Below are 20,823 nucleotides of genomic sequence, written 5' to 3' on the forward strand. Positions count from 1 at the left end.
GCAATAGATAGAAAGATAAAGGACAGGCCTGGGCATGGAAAAATCTTTATGAAAGATTTTTGAAATCTTTTGAAATCATGAAAAAATCTTTTTAAATCTTCATATACAAAGTATATATGAATGGATATATGTGTTCATAAATATGTGTGTATGTATACACACACTTTCTATAACAGTATATGTAAAAGGTATATACATACATTTTTATAAAGTGTATATATATGTGTGTGTACACACACACACACAGCTATATACAAGGTGCATCTATAAGGTTTATAAATAAATACACACGCTTTGGACATAAAATGGTCTATGAGGCTTATCTCTCTGGACAGAACAAGATCGAGTTCCATACTAACAATCCTTCTTTTGTTTTGTGTCTGTTAATAGCGGAATCCGCAGTTGATGACTTCAAACAGCATGGAAGAGTTCAGAGCAGGAGCCCCGGCGCGTCCTCTTCTTGTCTTCCCAAGGCATTTTCCTAACCCTAAATCTTTGTCCTTCTCACACCAGATCCCGCACCACGTGAAGCCCTTGCCGTATTACAGCTACGACCCGCCTGTGATCGGCTACTGCCAGGCTCACCAGCCGCTCCGCGTCAGCAAGGGCTATGAAGCGGTGTCTCCGGAGCAGGACGAAACCCCCAGCCTGGAGCTCGGCCGCGACCACAGCTTCATCGCCACCATCGCCAGGTCGGCGGCCCCAGCCATTTACCTGGAGAGAATAACAAACTAACGCGAAAACCGACTCCTCCTCGGTGCGGGACCTCGGGGGTGGGGGGCGGGGTGGGGGGAGGGCTTCCTCTTAAAGGAGAGTGGGTGTCCACAGTCGTGCAAGCACGCTGGCTCATCGTACCTGTTCAATAAACACTTAGGACATAGAGGAGAGGAAAAACCAAAACTGCTGAGAGAGGGCCGCGGATGCACCTGCGGCATAACCAGGAGAACTACGGGACTTTCTTTGCTTCAAAACGTAAAACAGAAATGCTCCTGTGGATGTACATAGTCCAAGTGTCGAGTTCTTATAAAAATAGATTTCACTCTAGCTACGGATAGGTTTGTTTGTATATTTGCTTTTTCTACACTGCATGGTTCCTGGGCTGGAGAACCACAGGGGGGTGGGAGGGGAGGACCTGGGGCTGGGGAGGGGGCGGGGGCAATGGGGGAAACACGACAGTTTTCCGTGTTAGGTGTGTGTAACTTTCACAGACTTGATTTCAGTTGCTTTCCTTCATTTTCCCTCTAAAATGCTGTGTGTTCCGATTTGGTTTGCTTTATGTTTCACATTCTTTTCTTTTTTTCCGGTCAAGTGATGTTGTTTCCAATTCTAAACATGGGCATTAAAGCTTATGTTGTACCAAAAGAAAATCTGCTTTATTACAGACCACAAAGAAACGAAGTTGACCACAGAGTTTGGCAAAACTACTGGAATGAAAATCCAGTAAAATCTGGGTGAATGGTCCTTCAGGACACACAGTAGGAAGAATTTTGACTTTTTTTTTTTTCCCCCTACTGGAAGTCCTCCTGTGAGTTTTCACTGTGTAAGAATTCTGAATGGGATCTGTATAGACCTCCAGTTGGAAAGACCAGCAGAAATCTCAGCTGAACAGGGGCATATGAAGAACGGTGGTCACATGGTCAACAAAGGAAGCTGCCAAGTTGACAAATTTCTAAATACAAGATAATGTATAACATTGCTTTTTAAGTTAATTATCAATTAGCGTTTGTGTAGTTTTTATCAATAAAAGAAAATGTTGGAAAAATAAATATATTATTTTGTGGTTGGTATACCACAGCCCCCTTGATGTTGAGTGCTTTAGCTCTTTATTGTGAAATCCTTGTAGCCTGCGTCACTTGGTACCTACCAGATGCCTTCTGTGTGTTCTGTGATTTGGTGAGGAGACCCTACAAGGTGTAGAAAAGAAGAATGAGATGTGACATATGCACTAACTCATTACACAGATTTTTTCTTGAAACATATGATATAGCTCAAAAATTACATAACAATATGAGGAAAAATGTAAGTATCAGTGGAAGGGTCAGAGGTTATATGATCTTTTAGAGAGAAACAACTGTGTAGAAATTATTACAATTCAAAAGAAGCATAAGGATCCCCCATTCTTAAAACAAAGGTGATAACTCTGCAAATATCAGTTGAATGATTTTCACTTGACTTCCTTAGTGCTGTGATGCTGAAAGTCAGCAATTCTTTCTGATTCACAATGGACATTATCCTGATCTAGATAGTGGTCTGATTTGTCTCGTCCTATATTTAAAACAAACTTAAATTACAAAATTTTTGTCATCCTTTATTAGGTCAGGTTTTGCATTCTGAAAAGCGCTAATATACAGTTGTACTAATGGGACTTCTGAAGAGCTAAGTTGATAGCTGCCATTCATGTAATTACAAATTCTACTAAATTAATAATTAAAGAGACTTGTGAATACTTCCATGTCAAAGAAAAACTAGAATGTAGTATTGAGCATGTTTTTTTTTTTCTCAAAGTAGTTTTATTTTTTTTTTTTTAAGATTTTATTTATTTACTTATTTGACAGAGAGGGATCACAAGTAGGCAGAGAAACAGGCAGAGAGAGAGGAGGAAGCAGTCTCCCCGCTGAGCAGAGAGCCTGATGTGGGGCTCGATCCCAGGACCCTGAGATCATGACCTGAGCCGAAGACAGAGGCTTAACCCACTGAGCCACCCAGGTGCCCCAGTTAAAATCTATCTTAATTGATAAAAATACTTGTCATATTAAAGAAAATTCAACCAAAAGAAGTCTTTTCACATTGGAACTCAGGCTCTTGCTGTCAGATTCTGGTAGTTTCCCTGTTAACATTTATAATCTGGATGATATCTAGATATGTTCCTGAACCATTCAAGGAGAATGCATTGACTATGAGGTTTCAAAGTTAGAGATAATTCTTTGGCATTGTGATTTTCTCTTCAGAATTATTTAATAGATAGATTGCAGCAGAACGTTTGGGAGTGTCTGCCCAAATTATAAGGGTCCTCTAACCCCTCCCACCTTCTCTGATGTCACTCGCGCATCCCATCTACCACCCCATCCCATCTCAGGTGATTTAATAGAGGTCTACCTGAAAAATTTTCATCAAAGTTGGCTTAAGTCAACTGTTTTCTGTTCGTTTCTGTTTCTAAAAAAGTCCTAAATCTATAAAAGTCTCTTTGTTATTTAAAACTGTCATATTTGGGATGCCTGGGTGGCTCAGTTGGTTAAGCCACTGCCTTTGGCTCAGGTCATGATCCCAGGGTCCTGGGATCGAGTCCTGAATTGGGATCCTTGCTCGGCAGGGAAGCCTGCTTCTCTCGCTGCCTCTGCCTGCCTCTCTGCTTGCTTGTGTGTACTCTCTCTCTCTCTCTCTCTCTCTGACAAATAAATACAATCTTTAAAAAAAAATAAAACTGTCATATTTGACCAACAGTTGCATCAAGTCTGACATGAATTTGGTAAGTGAACTTCTAGTGAAATGGGAAGCATTAAGAAGATGCTATACCCTCTCAGTGTAAAGACTTGCGCTTGCATAGGCTAGAAAAAAATGAACACTGAACTTTGAAAATCTTTTGATGATGGACAAAAACAAAGCAAACAAATGAAAATGAGGGAAAAAAATTGCTTGACGAGGCTTAAAAAGTCCCTCGTTGAAAAATTCAGGCTTTATAGTATGTGAGAGTTCTCGTCAGTTTTCAGAGAAAACAACATTAAGAAAAGATAGTGATATTTCCAGAAAGGATTTAGAACCAAGTATTAGATTATTATGCCTTAAAGTACAAAAGTCAATCACGTCTGTGCTGAAAACCTGTTATAACCAAGGAGGATACAAAGCTTAAGCGAGACACCATTCGGGTTTTTGTCTGGGCCCCTTAACCAGAGGCTGCAAATTTGTCTATGCAGGTCACTTCTATCACCATTTCTGGTTTATTCAAGTGCTTTGCTATGCAAACTGCTCCAGAATCCCTCTTCTCCCTCAACACTGAAGAGTTTAAATCATGACCTTATTAGAAGGTGCCATCCGGTGAGCCCAACAGCGCACATGGTATCCTCCTAATGTGCAGGGGAAGAAAGACATCACACATGGTCCTTTTGAAATTCTGGCTACTCTGGGTCTAGCTGATATTAAGATTTTTCACTGTCTTCTTAAAGTCAGGAATTATTTGGACTTTCCTCATTTTTCATGTTGAAATATTAAGGACACCTCTCAAAGAAAGTTTTGCTTTATTTGAAGACTATCTTAATTAATAATTTGATTTTATACTATAATTTTTATTGAACCTCCAAAAGATTAGCATGTTGAGGAGTACCATGGAGTATTTATAGAGGAAGGACATTAAAACAGTGTCTTAAAAAGAATGGGGAATGTGACACATGCAGATTAGAAGAATCAATTTTCAAAACTTCTGATTAACTTTTTTCATAAATATTTTTAATAATGCTGAGTTTGCTTTTACTTATTATATCATGCAATAGGGAAATACCTAGACTCAGAAGCTTGACTGATATATATAAGTGTATCATATATATATATATATAATTTTCACTGGCCTGCCTGCTATACTTTTATCAGTAGCTTGAGTGCAGATGTGGCAGATCTACACTCTAAAGTGCTCCCTGCCATGAAACTGAGAAAGGGGAGAAAGTGTAGTATCCCAACGGTAAACCTTTACATTTTATGAGTAATCAGTGTATATGGATTACATTTGGGAATTTTAGTCGACAGGTAGTTTAACATGACTCAGTGTAATGAGACTGCCAAAGAAAAAATGCATCATAGAAATGTCCCAAACAAGGAATTTTTTTTTAAAGTTTTTTTATTTATTTATTTGACAGAGATCACAATTAGGCAGAGAGGCAGGCAGAGAGAGAGAGGAGGAAGCAGGCTCTCCGCTGAGCAGACAGCCCGATGCGGGGCTCGATCCCAGGACCCTGGGATCATGACCTGAGCTGAAGGCAGAGGCTTTAACCCACTGAGCCACCCAGGTGCCCCACAAGGAATGTTATTGTTTGAAATCTAAGCTTAACTGGTCAAGCCACACCTGGAATTTAGTATCAATGTCACATCTTCCAGGGGACGCCTACAAGCGTAACAACCAGGATACTTAAGTTATGCACTGCATAGCATGTGTCCTTGCTTAATGAAGAATTGAAAGCAGGACTATTCATTTAGTGGAGGTAATAAAGCATTACAGATCATCAAGCAGGGAGGAGAAGTGAAGAGAAGCAGATCCACTCTGCTCTACAAGCCCAATGACAGCCACACAGTATTGCTGGTAATTGATTTCTTAACTGAGGAATCCAAGACTTGTGGCAAAAACTTGTTGGATCCTGTCTCCACTTCTGCACCTTCCTAATTCTCTGAAGCCACATGGATTCTCATGCAGGCATATTTGCCATACCTAATGTTTTATAACCTTTAATTGCTTTTAATTCAGAAGTTCATGACCAGTCCAAGTTCAGAAACTCAGTTATCTATCAGTGAATCTAAGTTTAATTTCACTTAGTCAAAGTACAGACATGTAGTGACCCAACCTCAGCCCATTGTTATACAACACAATTCTGTCACTGTCTCCTAGTTGTTCCCTGGAATTCAGAGTTCCTGCTACCTTGATACATTTCTAGGATCCTGGTCTTCTGAGGCTGAGCACTGTGTTTCTCTTGCCTCTATTACCAGGCACCTGATTTCTGCCTCTGAATGCCAGTCATTTGTTCCCAACCCTCCTCTAAATGACCTCTGCCACTCAAACAGCCAAGGTGCCTGGGAAGGCCAGGCTTGGCTTCTACTTATAGTCCCTCCTGGTAGGATTTCTATCTTTGTGATGTGTTACTCTGCTGGTTAACTGCTCAACTTCCCTTCCTCTGTTGTGGGATTGCACATTCCAGGGATACAATCCATTTTCAAAAAAAAGTGTCCACTTTACTTGACTGAGATCTGAGTCTCCATTCTGATTCTAACATGCAAGACCAATGGTTCTCAGGTTCTCAAATGTCAGCATGTATAACAATTTACCTGAAAGGCTTTTAAAAAGGGACTGTTGGGCCCCAGTGCGGTAGGTCTGGGGTGGGGTCTGAGGATGTTCCTTTCTAATAAGTCACCAGGTCATGGTGATGCTGCTGGCATGTGGACCACATTTCGAGGACTATTGCCATAAAACAGAGAGTCTTCTATGTCTATAGGTTGATTACCCGGATTGTAGAACTGATTAAAAACAAGCTGAGGCCTTATACAAGCATGTAGTATGAGGGGCTCAGGACTTTATATGAAAAGCACTTTCTAAAATGAGCTATGTAACACTGACAGAAGATCTGTGAAAGCAAAGAAGTAAAAAAATGAACAGCAGCAACAGCCTCAGCAATAAAAGAAGTTTCCACGATCATATTAAATTCAAAGAATGTTACATATAACAAAGCCTTCCTTTGAAAAATCAAAAGACATTTTAACATTTAAAGAATATCAGAAAAACTGTAGTCAAGAAGCCCACTTTGTTTAACCCTGGGTTTCCTAAATGTATTCAAACACAATACCCTTCCTCAATTTTCTAAGAAAATTCTGCAGAACAAATGTTCTCTAAAACTGACTTGGAAAATATTGATTTAAAAAATGTTCTTCCTTTGTCCATCAACAAAAGCATGTACCTGAGCAAATAACTATCTCCATGTTTACAAATGGCATAATGTACTCTTGCTTCTGAGATGCACAGTGGCTTTTCTTTTTTTTTTAATCAAGGACCTCATATATTTAAAACTCTTCAAGAAAGCAAATGTCAAATCAACTGAATTAAATGAGAGTAATTAAGATGATAAGAACTTGGCATCATGAATGGGAATAGATCTCTTCATATATGACACTCCTCTTTCCTTGGAGATTAGGCCCATTGTTTCTACTGTATGTGACACTGTAAAATCATAATAAATCACCAAAGAGTACACAAAAATGTGGGCAGTCTTTATTATCTGAGTTGACAAGTTCCTGGTCAGTCTCTGGGCTCAGGGGATGTTATTCATTCGTCTGTGCTTTGGCCAGAGGCTCCCCTCAGACAGGGCGTGAGAAGGCAGGTGGGAAGGGGAGGTAAGAGGACCAAACATGGACTTTGGCTCATCCTTTGCAAGTCGTTTCTTTACAAGAGCCAGGTAATTGATTAAAATGTTTTAAAATGGATTTTAGATTTCCAACACGCATTAGTATTTGTTTTTTCAAAATGACAGAAGAATAAAAATGCATAAAAATAAGGTCCGTCATGAACTCAGATTTTGTATGTATTAAGAGTCCTACCCTAATAGAAATCATGGACAAACTATATGCTGACTTCCCTGGAATCAAAAGTACTTATATTATTCACATTCCTGAGCTTGATTATAGCACTTTAGGGAGACTTTGACTTGATTTTAGAGAATGGAGAGAATCTGATGGACGTATCTGAGGTAGTACTTAGTCTGGAGACTATTATGCTGCTCAGGTTGCCATAACACAATGAGAAACTTATTTCCCCACAGCTCTGGAAGCTGAAAAGTCCAAGGTCAAGATTCCAGAGAAACCTCTCTTCCTGGTTTATAAATGGCCACTTTCTCACTGTATCTTCACACGGCAGAAAGAGAAAGTGGGCTCTAGTGTCTCCTCTCGTAATGACACTAATCTTATTAGATCAAGACCCCACATATATGGCCTCGTTTAGCATTAATTACCTCCTTCTAGTCCCTATCTCAAATACCACTGCATTAGGGGGTATGGGTTCAGCATGTGAATTTGGGAAAGCACAATTCATTTCATAGCAGACAGGAAACCAACTAATCAACCAACCGAACAAACAAAACAAAACCAGCAGCAGGATAATTACTAGAATGATCTAAATGTCTTTATATAGAAAAAAAATACATAAAGAAAAGAGCCAGCTTATTCTAGCAGGGGAGTGCTTGAAGGAAGTTAGTTTAGTTGGGATTCTGAATGGGCCTGAATTCTAAATACATTTATAAGGAGAGATTATATGGTTTACTTTGTTTGAGTCACATGAACTATTAAAATCTCTCTTAATAAGGTCATTGAGGAAGTTAATTAACTAAGTTTTATACAGCATTTTAGTGTTTTTAAGGAGATCTATTACTTAGAAGAAAACATTTCCCCAACTGGTTTTACGTTAGTCCCATGATGTGCTTTGCATAAAAGGGTTCCAAGGTCAAGTAACCCTAAGGGAAGCTGCATTTTTTATCCAACCTCTCAGATAGTCTCAGTGCTCATTAATATATTAAAAGCTTTCAGAATTCCTGTAGTGAAGAAGCTATTTGAATTCAGCATTTCCCAATATTATTGGATTGTAGAATTTCTCCACTAAAATACCAGCTATTGAGAACCTATAGGGCTAGTTTTCCACAGAATACATTTAGGAACACATTATATGTTTAATGAAGAACTGATGTAGAGTTCTTCTAGGGCGGAGGATGGATTATATTCAGTATGGGTATAGATTCCTAATACTTACAAATGTAACTTTCTGGAATACCTTCCACTCTAAGAAAGAAGTATTTAATTTTTCATCAAAAGTAAATATTTAGAGCTTTTGATCAGAGTGTATTACGCAAAACTATTCATACAGCACCAATTTCTACATAAGCAGAGTATCTTAGTTCTCAATATTTTACCATAGTTTGAACAAAACTGAGATACTATGTTTACTTACATTTTAAAATTCACCTAGAGTATGATGAGTCTATAGAGTATTGAGATCCTGGAAATCATAACAGAATTGTGGAATAAACAGAGAACTTCAGACTAAAGAAGAGATTCAGGTAGGACAAAACTTTCCTGTCTTCATTGATTGAGATGATTGGAGCATAACTGGGAGTGTGATTGCTCTTTTCTCCAGATGCTAAAAAATCAGGTTGGGTAGTATAGGATGGCAGCTTTTATTTAAATGCATGCATTCATTCAGCAAGTATTTCTTATATGCCATCATCATTATATGTGATGCTATAATAAGGAAGAACTAGGTATAATTGAAACACAAACTCGAGTGACATAATATTGCATCAAATTGGTGAGATGGGAAGAATATTCCAAGGAGTTCAACAGTCAAACCAAGGTAAGAAGGACAAGAATAGTTCAAGAAACCAGATTACAATGAGCAAGGGAAGAAGTAGTACACAGTTTGTTGGAGAGGTAACCAGAGACCAGATCTGACAATGTGGAGGAAGCTATGGTAAGGAGTTAGGGCTCTAACTTAAGGAATTTAGGATTCATACTAGCAGCAACAAGGGGAGTCACAGATGAATGTTATAAGAGTAGTAAACATTATTTGGCTTTGTTAGAAACCACTTAGGAGTATACTGCAACATAACACTTAAGAGATAAGGTAGGAGTTACCTAAGAAGTGCCAATGAGAATTAACAGCAGAAATAATTAAAGGGATAGCTTAACATTTATGAAGAGCTTATTACGTATCATGTGCTGTTTCAATATTTTTATACTTAATAACCCACAGCAATTCTTTGAGCTAAATATATTTACTGGTGTTAGAAGCATTTTACAGAGGTCGATGCAAGGAATGGAGAGGCTAAGGCATTAAAGCATAGAACCACGATTCAGAGCCCAGAAGTCTCCTCAAGGGAGAGGATCTCCTGGCCCCCATGTTCTATGGCACCTTGAGACTTCACATGGGAGTTATTTAGGAAAAGAAGCAGTAGGATTATGCAATTGGAAGCAGGAAAGGATTGAGGAACTATAAGAAACTGAGGATAGTGTCTGTCCATATTTCTGATTTCAGCAGCAGAGAACATACTGATGTTACCTGGGATAGCACCATAGGAGGGATGACCTTGTTAGTGGCAGAAAATAATGGATTCTGGTATGGACATGTCAGCTTTTAAGAACTGAGAATCATACGGTTGCCGTTTGGGAGAGAGCAAGATAGGGAGAGTTGAAATGAAAAATAATGATGGAGCTGTACATATTAGAATTGAATGTTGAATCCATGGGAATTTGAGAAATTAACCATGAATGATACGTATAGATTAAGAATTGAAGAGGGACCAAATCGGAGCTCTGAGAACAGCAAAAGTGCCATCAAAGGAGAATCAAAAGGATGATCCAGAAAAATATCAGGGTAATAGGAATTATAAATTTCATTGAAGCCAAGGAAAGAGAATTTTCCAATTCTGACAACTAACCAAAGAGCCTGTCTCGGCAAGTAGTGAAAACTTGTTACCAGAAGTATCAGTGTGGATGCCTGATGTCCAACTGCAAAATTAGAGTACAAAATGGTCTAGTGTGGACTTGATGACAACTTGATTCCTTCCACCTCTAAGATCTTATGATTCTCTACATTTTCCATTAGAGGTAAAAATGATATAAATTCCCAGAACCCCAAATTGCGTGATGACTTTCAAATTTTGAGATGAAAAACACATATTGTAGTTCATCTTTTCAGTTCAATTTCTACCAATTTCTAATTTGTCATGCAGTTATGGTAGGTGGGTTAGATATAATAAAATACATATTATTTGTCAAGCTTTCCAGTCTCTAAATTAAATATTGAATGATGAGGGAATTTCTATTGTACTTATCTTTAATTGCCTATGAACTACTCAAGTGTTTTCAAACTTGCCAAGATTCTGGAGCCTGATATATAGTAGGTAACAAACAAATATTTCTTAGCAAATGAATGAATAAGGGATGCCTTGAGTGGCTCAGTTGGTTAAGTATCTGATTCTTGGTTTTGGCTCAGATCCTGATCTCAGGGTCCTGGGATAGAGCGAGCAGGAGCATCGCTCTGTGTGCAGCAGAAATTCTGCTGGAGATTCTCTCTCATTCACCCCCTCCTCCCATCATGCAGAGACAGGCACTCACTATCCCTTTCTCTCCAATAAATAAATAAATAAATCCATGGTTTAAAGTTGGTGTGAACATACCATTTCTGAATATGCCTCTTACTAATTTTCTAGCCACAGAATACACTCCAATACGTACTCCATGGAAGATTTTTACTCCAAGGTCAATCCAAGACCTTGCTTAATAGAGAGAGAATGATTGTTTGAGTAGCCTTGTAATTTTCACCTTTTAAGAGATATCTATGTGTGTAACAAGTTCTAAAGGAATCTTCTGAGGTCATAAAAATTAAAGTGTTCAATTTCTCATCAATTCACAACCCCCCATCCCCCACAAAGAGTATGATGAGCTGTGTTTTATATATAATAAGGGTAAAACAAACTAGATTAAGTCCAGAAAAACTATCAGAAAGATGAACAGAAAGATTTTCATATTTGACTGTTAATAGCTTTTAAGTTCTACCCTCCCTTATCCTCTTCTGCCCCACATCTGGACAAGCTGATAAGAAAGCCTGAGTGCTTCCTTTCCTGGAGCAAATGAGAAATTCAAACTATGTGAGCCCTAGCCTATACACATAAACTCACAGCCCAGCCCTACCCTGTAACTATCATAAATCCCAAGCTAGTCTCCTTTCCCTGCTTTCTCAAGACCCTTCTTTAAAAATATATTTTTATTTATTTGAGAGAGCAGAAGCAGGGGGAGGGGCAGAGAGAGAGGGAGAAGCAGACTTTGGCTGAGCAGGGAACCTCACACAGTGCTCCATTCCAGGACCCTGGGATCATGGCCATGAGCGAAATGCAGATGCTTAAACGACTGAGCCATCCAGGTGACCCTCTCAAGATCATTTTGAGTCTGCGGGAGCCTGCCCTTTGGACCCTCATGTACATGAGTAATGAACATTTTATACCCTCTTAGTACCTGTGAGGTACCATCAGTTTTAACATCCAAACCAAAGCAAAAACCCAAACAGAATGAGCATTGTTTGTAGGCTATGAAGACTTCTGGACCCTTCTTAGGACCCAGAAATTATGAGTAATATTTAATACAAAGTCCCATAACAACAGCACTTAGTAATGGTCACGCTTTTTTGTATAGTATATTGCATAATATTTTTCTCCCTTCATGAGGATGATTCTCATCTGTCTCCTTCCTTTATTCCTCATTGGTAAACTTATATGTCTGAACTAATACATTTAAATCTTTTTCTTGGCAGGTAAACAAATTAATGGACATATACATGGACCAGGGAACACTGCCTTAGCAAACTTGCAACACTCAAACAAACTCAACTAACCAAACAGAATATTGTACTCTGTATAGAAATGTATCAAATGTTAGCTAGCACTTTATGCATAATGTAATTTTCCTTTTCAAGTGTATATATTTTTAAAGTCCTTGATGACTCAGCTAGCTCTCATATGTTCTCCATAGTTCTGTGGTAGAGACAATGTTATGTGTTCACCATACCATTTTCCTTTCTTATAGAGCACTGAAAGACTACTGTGGTTAGATTTGATACAATGATTGGGTTCTTATCAGTATAAAAGGTATGGAAGTTACCTATTACTTGGAGCCTGAAGCACTTAAGAAAAGGTGGGAACTCTTCATTTTCTTTCTTTCCTGACCATATAGCTGGTGGAAAGATCCTGACTTCCTGAGTTACCATTAAGGCAAAGGTTCCAAATAGAGCTGAAAAACATAGCCAACAATGCTGGTAACTTGAATCTTGTGCAAAGCCACTAAAATTTCAAAGATTCTGTGACTACTACAAAGCTTAGTTTACTATGGCTATTACCAATACCTGAATGTCCACGTCTGTAACAGTAATTACATATCAGATAAAGAGCTCTCTATGACCCTGAAATGTCTTTAGCCAATTACTTCAGTATGAAATGAGACAAATCCTAAATATTTGTACCCACCAATGTAGTATTTTTGAACGTTCTTTAAAAATTCTTTTTTTTTTCTTTCTCTGCCCTCAATAATCTCTTGATTTTGAGGGTAGAAAGTCTCTCACCCATCCTGTGGTCATTCTTTTTTCCTCAAATTTCCAGTTGTCTTTTTTTCCAGTTGTCTTTTTAAATCTGCCTTCCATGTTACCTTTTCGAAGAATACCTTGCCTTTTCGAATCTACCTTCTTAATATGAGTACATCAAAGGAAGCAGGACATAGGTACCCTTGCCGTGGCATTAGAAATTGTCCCCAGAGCAATCACAGAACTTGTTTAATAATGTACCCTTGAAAGTAAGATAAATTACTTTGCCTGGAGTATGGCTTTAATTTGTATGTGTCTATTCTCAAGATCTTATTACTTATTTCAAAGAGCAAGGTAAATTGCCTACATGTATGCTAATGAACTAGCTATTTGAAATCATAACTTCTTTACAATCAGTGTTGCTGGATCCCTCAGGATTTGAAGTACTCTTACTGGCTAAGTGTGACTGTGACTTTATCTTACTCTCTGTGTAGAAATTTGGGAATTATTGACTAAGTATTGCATGGATGAAGTAATCTTCCTTTTCAAGTGTATTTTATTTTTTTTGTGTGTGAAAATATATTGTCTGGCTTGTATAACCCTTCAATTTCTGTTCCTTTTTAACAGAAAGCAGTACAAATACATAAAAAATTAAAACATCAACCCAAATGCTAATGTGATTTCTTAAAGGTGCAAACAAGCAAATAAAAAAAAATATATATATATATAATGCTCTGTTTGGTTATATGTGGCAACTACTTAAATCGTCTTTAATTTGCTCTAAAGAGTTGCTTTCCTAAGCTAGAATTATGGATGCTTTGTAAATTGTGGTGTTTGTTGAGACACATGCATTTGGGTATTGCAAATGTGGAAGCAATTTTTAAAGATATGACTTTTCCTATACATTTTTAGATTGAATTGCAAATCCGTGACAGTCTTTCTGTAGATCAAGGTTATACCTTATTTAAATTGAGATTCTGAGTGCTCAAATAGATTTACATTGAATGTTCTCTTTTCTTCCTCTAAACTCCTGCTATTTATTTGTATTGTTTATTTGGTACTTAATCAGATACCAGTTTATAGACCTCTTTTATTATTGTCTTAGACTTTTATTAATTCTATATTTTTATGCAGCATTATTTGTTACTCTTGATTCTCTACCTAAAGTTTAAACCCTTAGAGAACAGAATCTTAATACCATATAAAACCTGTCACATAGCAAAATGTCCCTAAAAACTGTTTCATGAAATATATAGCTAGTAACCAACCCCCCTTTTTATATAGTTCTATAAGACTATATTATAGATGCTTACAACCAGAATGTATGGAGAACCCAGAATGTACATACATACAGGCCCATGTACATAATGATCATGATTAGGTTGTGAAGTTAAGAATATTAGCCAAAATCTTATAATTTGGGGGGCCAAGGCAAGCAATGGTGGCAGCGTTTAAAGCTACCTCTTGTTTTAATGATGCAAAGAATATCTAAATATTTAAGTATCAAGTCACCGGATGGTTTATAAAAAGTTTTGTTACTGAAGAAGCAGGACAAAATGGCTAAGAGATAGGAGTTGATCCAGGAGAACCTGGTCCAAGTGGGAAGCAGGCTATCTCATCTCACACTGTCCACTTCTCAGAGTCTAGTGATTTGACTAAGGTATTCGAAGGGGGAATTCAGGAACCCACAATGGTCCATCAGCTGTCAGTTGGCTGGTGAAATGACAAATGTTTTAATGGGAGAAGGGTAATTTTCCATGGTAGCAGTGACCAAGTTGTGCTTTCTCTGCTACAAATATCATAGTAACTGACTGGCTGATTAGCATTTAGAAAGGACAGCCTCGCAAATTTTTATATTTGAGATTGAAATAAATTTTATTGATTGCCTTCTAAGTAACAGAGAAGACTCTGAAATCCTGTTTTTTGCTTACTAAGATCTTTCTTTTTCTTTTTCTAGAAATGACTAGAAATTTATTTTTCACCATATACTTAGATTTTAACTGTGGCTGTGTATAGTAAAAATATGTAGACTGAGTCCTACAGAGGGTCACAAATACCAGTTGAGCAACTGGAATTAAGTCCCCACTAATAATGACCTCTCACGAAGACTCCACCAAGACTCAAAACATAATGCCTTAAAAAATAACCATGTTGATCAGGATCTCTGCCACCACGGATGTGGGATTATTCAGTCACAGCGAGTACAAACAAGCAAGAAACAGACACCCAGGAAGTAGGTTGGTGACTACTAATATGGAGAGGACACCCTACTCCCTGGTTTCCCCTCTACACAGTTAGACTAAAATTTGGGATGAGAAAATAGTGTGTTTTGGGGGGAAGGAGGTTAAACTTTTAATTACATGTGCAACTAATTTTTTTTAATGGACTAGACTTTCTTTTGATAACCATAGATATAAATCATGCAGTTGGGTCAAAATATCACTAAAAGGGTCAATTGCTCAAGAGGAGAAGTGCTTTCAATTGTTAGAAGTTTGGGAAAATAAAATAATTTCAGATTTAAATTGCAAAGATAAAACATACACATATTGTATCTGGTCCTGGACCTTCTAGTGAATTTCACAATGAAGACATAATTGGTATCCAAAAAACAGCCTACTTGAATCATTGTAGCTTTATTGTATGATATATGCAGGCATTCTCATCATCACTTTTTTTTTTAAATACATTTCAGGTGAGAGGTTCTCCAAGTGTGGTTCCCATATCAGCAGCATCAGCATCACCTGGAAGTATGTTGGAAATGCAAATTCTGGAGTGCCACCTACCAAACCTGCTGAAATAGAAATTCTGGGAATGAAGCCTAGCAACCTGTGTTTTGACAAGTCTTCCAGGTGACTCTGATGGTCTCCGAAGTATGAGAATCATTGTTCTTGTCTATTTTTCTGCTTGTTTTTGGCTATTTTCTACTTGTTTATTCATTCACCTTCATGTTAATGATATAGCCACTTTGTGTTATCTTAGGAAAGATGAGGTTATGTTGCATTAACAAAAAATCTTCAAATCTCAGTGGCTTAACAGAGCACAGGTTTCTTTCTTGTTCATGCTACATGGTCATTGAGAACTGGCAGAAGGGTCTGCTGATCATTAGGTATGAAGAGATCCAGAATGATGAATCAGCCGCCATCTCCAATTGTTTTGCAGAGCTAAAACCCAACAACTTCAGTAACTCCCTAGAAGGGAAGGAAATCAAGAGAGTCATAAATACGAAGCAGCAACTCTCCATGTTGGTAGAGCTCTGGGAGAAAATAATATGCCTGCCTTTCGACTTGGAGTATAGCTCAAAGCAGCCTTCTGTTCACCATGTATAAGTGTCTACAGAAACCCAATATAGTATTATGCTTCCAAGTCTTGTTTACCACAAATTCATCAGAGTAGCATCATGACTCTCAAAAAGAAGTGTTATGGCATATTTGGTCCTGAAATTCACATATAACCATACGTTCACTTTTCCAGCATGTACATTTGAAGACTAGAAGAATTAGTTACTAATGGGCTTTAGATCATCCCTGCCAATACAGATAAAATGGTCAAGATCTGGCCATCCACTGAGACCTTAGCGGCCTCAGATCCATTCAGCATCAACTTCTAATATGATGCAGAACTCACTGATCCAGAATAAAAGGATGTAGTATTATATATAACACTTTGAACATTATCTGATACTTTCTGTTAGTGACTAAGAAATCAAAATATACACATCTCACAAACACACACACACACACTCACAAATATTTCAAATATTCTAGTGTCTCATTTGGTCCAAATTCACTAATGTCATGTGCAATTATCTTTTGGGCCTCTTGTCTAGACAAAATATTAAGGGAAAATGGCATTTTAGAGACTGGGTTAAGATAGGAAGACTCATAAAACAGAAGACTCTAAAATACAGTTGTATACTCATCCCACTCAGGGTAAATACATATAATATATGTATATTTGATTTCCAGAGACAGTAGGTAAGACATATACCTATAAAGATGAACATGGCCTCGTGTAAGGAAATGGATTGCAGCATAGATGCTCAAACATGTTTCTTGCCTTCTAGACAAACTATGATTTTCTCCAAGGCTGTAAAATTTATGTTAGATCCAAGACATTGGATCTTAATGTAATTCAGAAGGAAACATAGAGGTGCAGACCCTGGAGCAAAGAAATGGGTGACTGAATTGCACATGAAAATCAATTTTCCTTTTTCTTTTCTTTTTTTTTTTTTAAAGATTTTATTTATTTATTTGAGAGAGAGAGAGCAGGAGAGAGAGAGAGGAGAGAGAGCACCAGCAGGATGAAGGGCAGAGGGAGAAGCAGATTCCTCACCGAGCAGGGAGCCCAAGGCAGGGCTTGATTCCAGGACCTCGGGATCATGACCTGAGCAGAAGGCAGACACTTAATGATTGAGCCACACGGGTGGGCGCCCCTGTCAGTCAGTTTTCTGATCAACTCCAGTTCTTTCAACGGAATTGCCTTGCTTAGAGACAATGGAGTCGATGCCTGACAGTTTGTTTGAACCCTTTTACACCATTCCATCCTCCACCCCCAAGTTCAGCAAGTCCACTTATTAGTGAAGAATCCATCTGACATTTCTTTTAAGATGACAGTCAATGCTTTGTGTGTGAACTATGAGGTTATACATGCTGGGGTGAAAGACTGGCTGAATGAGGCTGACAAACACAATGGATTCCACCACCCCTGGAGCTCATTTAATATGGTATATATTCTTTAGAGACCAGACCAGACCCACTGAAGGCAAAGCCTTAGTAACATATAAGTAGAGTGCACTGAATCAATGACTCCCTAGGGTCTTAATTAAGAATTGTACTAACGGGACAATCTGATGTTTAACTGGATGATAGTGGAAGAATGCTGTCTCCCTTTTGCAGGAATTCTATTCTGCAGATAGTCATGTTTTGAGAGCACAGTTGTCTGGAAATCAATGTGTTATAAACCAATTTATAGATCCTGAGTTATTAAGATCGGTTGTGGTAGAGTGGATAAATATGTGAATGCCGCAGCCACACTGGGTTCAGAGCTTGAGTCCATCCCTTAATAGGCCTTTATGGCTTTACCAAGCAGGGCATTTAATTGCCTTCAGCCTTTCAAAGCCTTTGGTGGGGTTGTTATCCAAAGCACTTAGAGCAGAGCCTATTACATGATAACTGCTTATTATTAATATTATTGTCTTTCACAGCAGAAATACATGGTATAGATCCATGGGAAACACATTGTTTCCTGGCATTGGTGAACTGAGCAAAAGTTGGTAGGGGGATGAAGTTATAGTGGTTTGAATGACAGAATGAATTACTAAGGGACTCATTTGGAATTTCATTTTTTGTCTCCCTGTAAGTTCTCACTGATTAAATAACTGATCATATAGAGTCATGGTTGTTGACTTGAAAGGATTTTGCCCCCCACCTAACCAGGGGACATTTAATAATGTCTGTGAACATCTTTTATTGTCATAAATGATGTATGTGGAAGGTTATTGCTGGCATCTGGTGGGTAGAGGTCAATGATGCTGCTAAACATTTTATAAACAAGACAGCCCTTCATAACAAAGAATTGTTCAGCCAAAAATGTCGGTAGTGCCGCTATTGAGAAACTTTGATAGATGGTGCTTTGATTTGATCAAACACCTATAGATTAGTGAGGTCAGTATATAAACGAATTAAAACTGAAACCAATACTGGGAAGCTCTACTCTGGGGCAGAGATTGAATCAGTGGTAATTCACTCCAGGTGGCCACAGAGGTCTGGTGACTCCAATAGCAAATAAGCTAAAGGAAGCCATGAGTTCCCAGAGATAAGTGAATTAGTGCTTAGGGGTCTGTTATCAGATCTGGCAATAAAGGCACTCATAGATCACTGTTTTCCAAACTTGAGCTTTTGACTCACTGTCTATGACCCACTAATGAAACCACTTGTCACATTTTCAAAAAATGAAATGGAAGAGAAAAAAGAGTAGAAGATATTAAAAGTGATATCAGAACTATGGGAATTGTTTTATGAGGCTTTTAAAAAATACATGTGTAAAATTGATCACAATGATAAACATATTTCTTAACATGGGTCACAGCTAAAACTGTTCAAAAAACACTATTTGGGATTTTCCAGTTTCTTCAGCATTCCCAGTTTATGATTTAATATTTGTCCTCAAAGACCTAGTCTTCATAGCCTACAAGTAAAATTAAATTTGGTGCCATCTGCAAATTTGTGTAAGAATACATATTTACACTTAGAAAGAACAGAAAGACAAGAATGTGGGATAACTACCCAAATAAACAAAAGTACATATTTCTGATGGCAACATCTATTTTTCTGTACTGTTCAAAGTTCTATAATGAATTTGTGTTATTCTTCCAATCATAAAACACACACACTTACAGACACATGAGAAATCTTTCTGTCGTTTAAGAAAGCTGTTTCTTATGAAAGACTGATGAGGAACCCAGGTCTTAGTGTGTTCAAGAGTGAATGTCGTGGAAGGAAAGAAAGTTGTTTGAAAGTGAAGGAGATAGCACATGGAAGGAAAAACTAGAGAAATTTGGGAGTTTTAGTTTTAAAAGAACTCTGTAGGTTTATAGACTAAATCCAGACTAAGTTCAAATTTATGAAGAAGATAACTCCAGAAGAAGTTTCCAGAGGTGAATTTTGAAACCAAGACTTTTCTTGGTAACGTACTTATTTTGAAAATTCATGTTCACTTAGTTTTAAAAAATATTCATTATTGTTAAAACATACCAATCTCATCACTAATAATCGCATCATCTAAATCCTTATAGGAATAAATATATGTGGGATTACTAAAATGAAAACAAAGAAAATTCCACAAAGCCTTATTGCTGTTCTTCATTGAAAACTACAGTAGATCACTTTGGAACTCAGTAGCTTTAAATGAATTTCCAGGAATTCAAATATTTATGGTAAACAAAAGTATGTGGTAATGTATAAATCACAAATTATTTATGGGCCATTATATGAGATAAATTGTTTGCAAATATTTATAAACCATTCATAAGGCATACTAACCTTTTGAAATGATTTATCATGTTAACAGAATACATAAAATTATGATGGGTAACAAATAAATCCCTTGTAAAATATTTACAGTGTATCAGTTGCACTAATATTAATTAGTCTATTCATTACTTCAAGTAATTGGTAAGTGATTTATAAATTAGTTGTTAGCCAGGCAGATGAGACTTTATGGCTTCATACAAATACATCTGAAGAGAGTATTAGGGGAAAACTTGTGTATCTTCTTCCTTCATTTTCATATTACAGGCTGAGCACAATTATTATAAATTTTGGGTGTAAAAGGATCTTATTTGTGGGAATTAGTTAGCTGGTCACCATTTGCTAATTGGTTCAAGAGTAAGAAATCATATGATTTCCAGTAAAGAGAGTGAGTGGCTCAAATAACAGTGGCTTATATCACAAATTTATTTATTTTAACATTTATTTATTTATTCTATATATATATATATCCCATTTATAAATGGGAGATCATGGGTGGGGAGAGGGGCAAAGGGAGAGGGAGAGAATCTTAAGCTGACTCCCCACTGAGTGTGGAGCCTGATATGGGGCTTGATTTCACAATCCTGAGATCATGACCTGAACCAAAATCAAGAATCCAAGGCTTAACCAATTGAGCCAGTTAGGCACCTCCACAAACATATTTTTAACTCATTCTGTAAGTTCACTGTAGCTTTGCTGGTGTTTTTCTCCTTTGGGGAGATAATCCCATGGTTCTCTCACATTTGTGCATGTCTTTTGAGCAGAGGCACTGCTGACTTGGCTCTGGACTATCTTTTCTGAGTAGTTTGTATAGTGAGTGACCAGCCTTGAGAGATAGAGATAGTGTCTCCCTCCGAAGGAAAGGGAGCACTTGTCTACTGCCCAGTTTAATAAAGTTAACTTTTTCTTGCCGGCAAAGGTCATGCAGGTTTGTTTCAATCCATTATAAAAACTTTGAGCTCCCTAACTCCGTTTTTCCATCCATGTACTCTT

The 20,823-nt window shown here is 37.6% G+C and overlaps 1 protein-coding gene across 3 annotated transcripts in view; it reads left to right on the forward strand.

Moving 5' to 3' along the window:
• Positions 1-1,102, forward strand: part of LRRTM4 (leucine rich repeat transmembrane neuronal 4) — a 710,494-nt gene extending 709,392 nt beyond the window's left edge. For all 3 annotated transcript variants that reach the window (XM_082745339.1, XM_082745340.1, XM_082745338.1), the window contains one exon: positions 514-1,102. In XM_082745339.1, the coding sequence (XP_082601465.1) occupies positions 514-735 (222 nt within the window). In that variant the 3' untranslated portion in view covers positions 736-1,102. The remainder of the gene's footprint in view (positions 1-513) is intronic.
• The last annotated feature ends 19,721 nt before the right edge of the window (positions 1,103-20,823 follow it).

This window comes from Mustela nivalis (genome assembly GCF_964662115.1).
Source record: "Mustela nivalis genome assembly, chromosome: 8".
NCBI classification, from domain to species: domain Eukaryota; kingdom Metazoa; phylum Chordata; class Mammalia; order Carnivora; family Mustelidae; genus Mustela; species Mustela nivalis.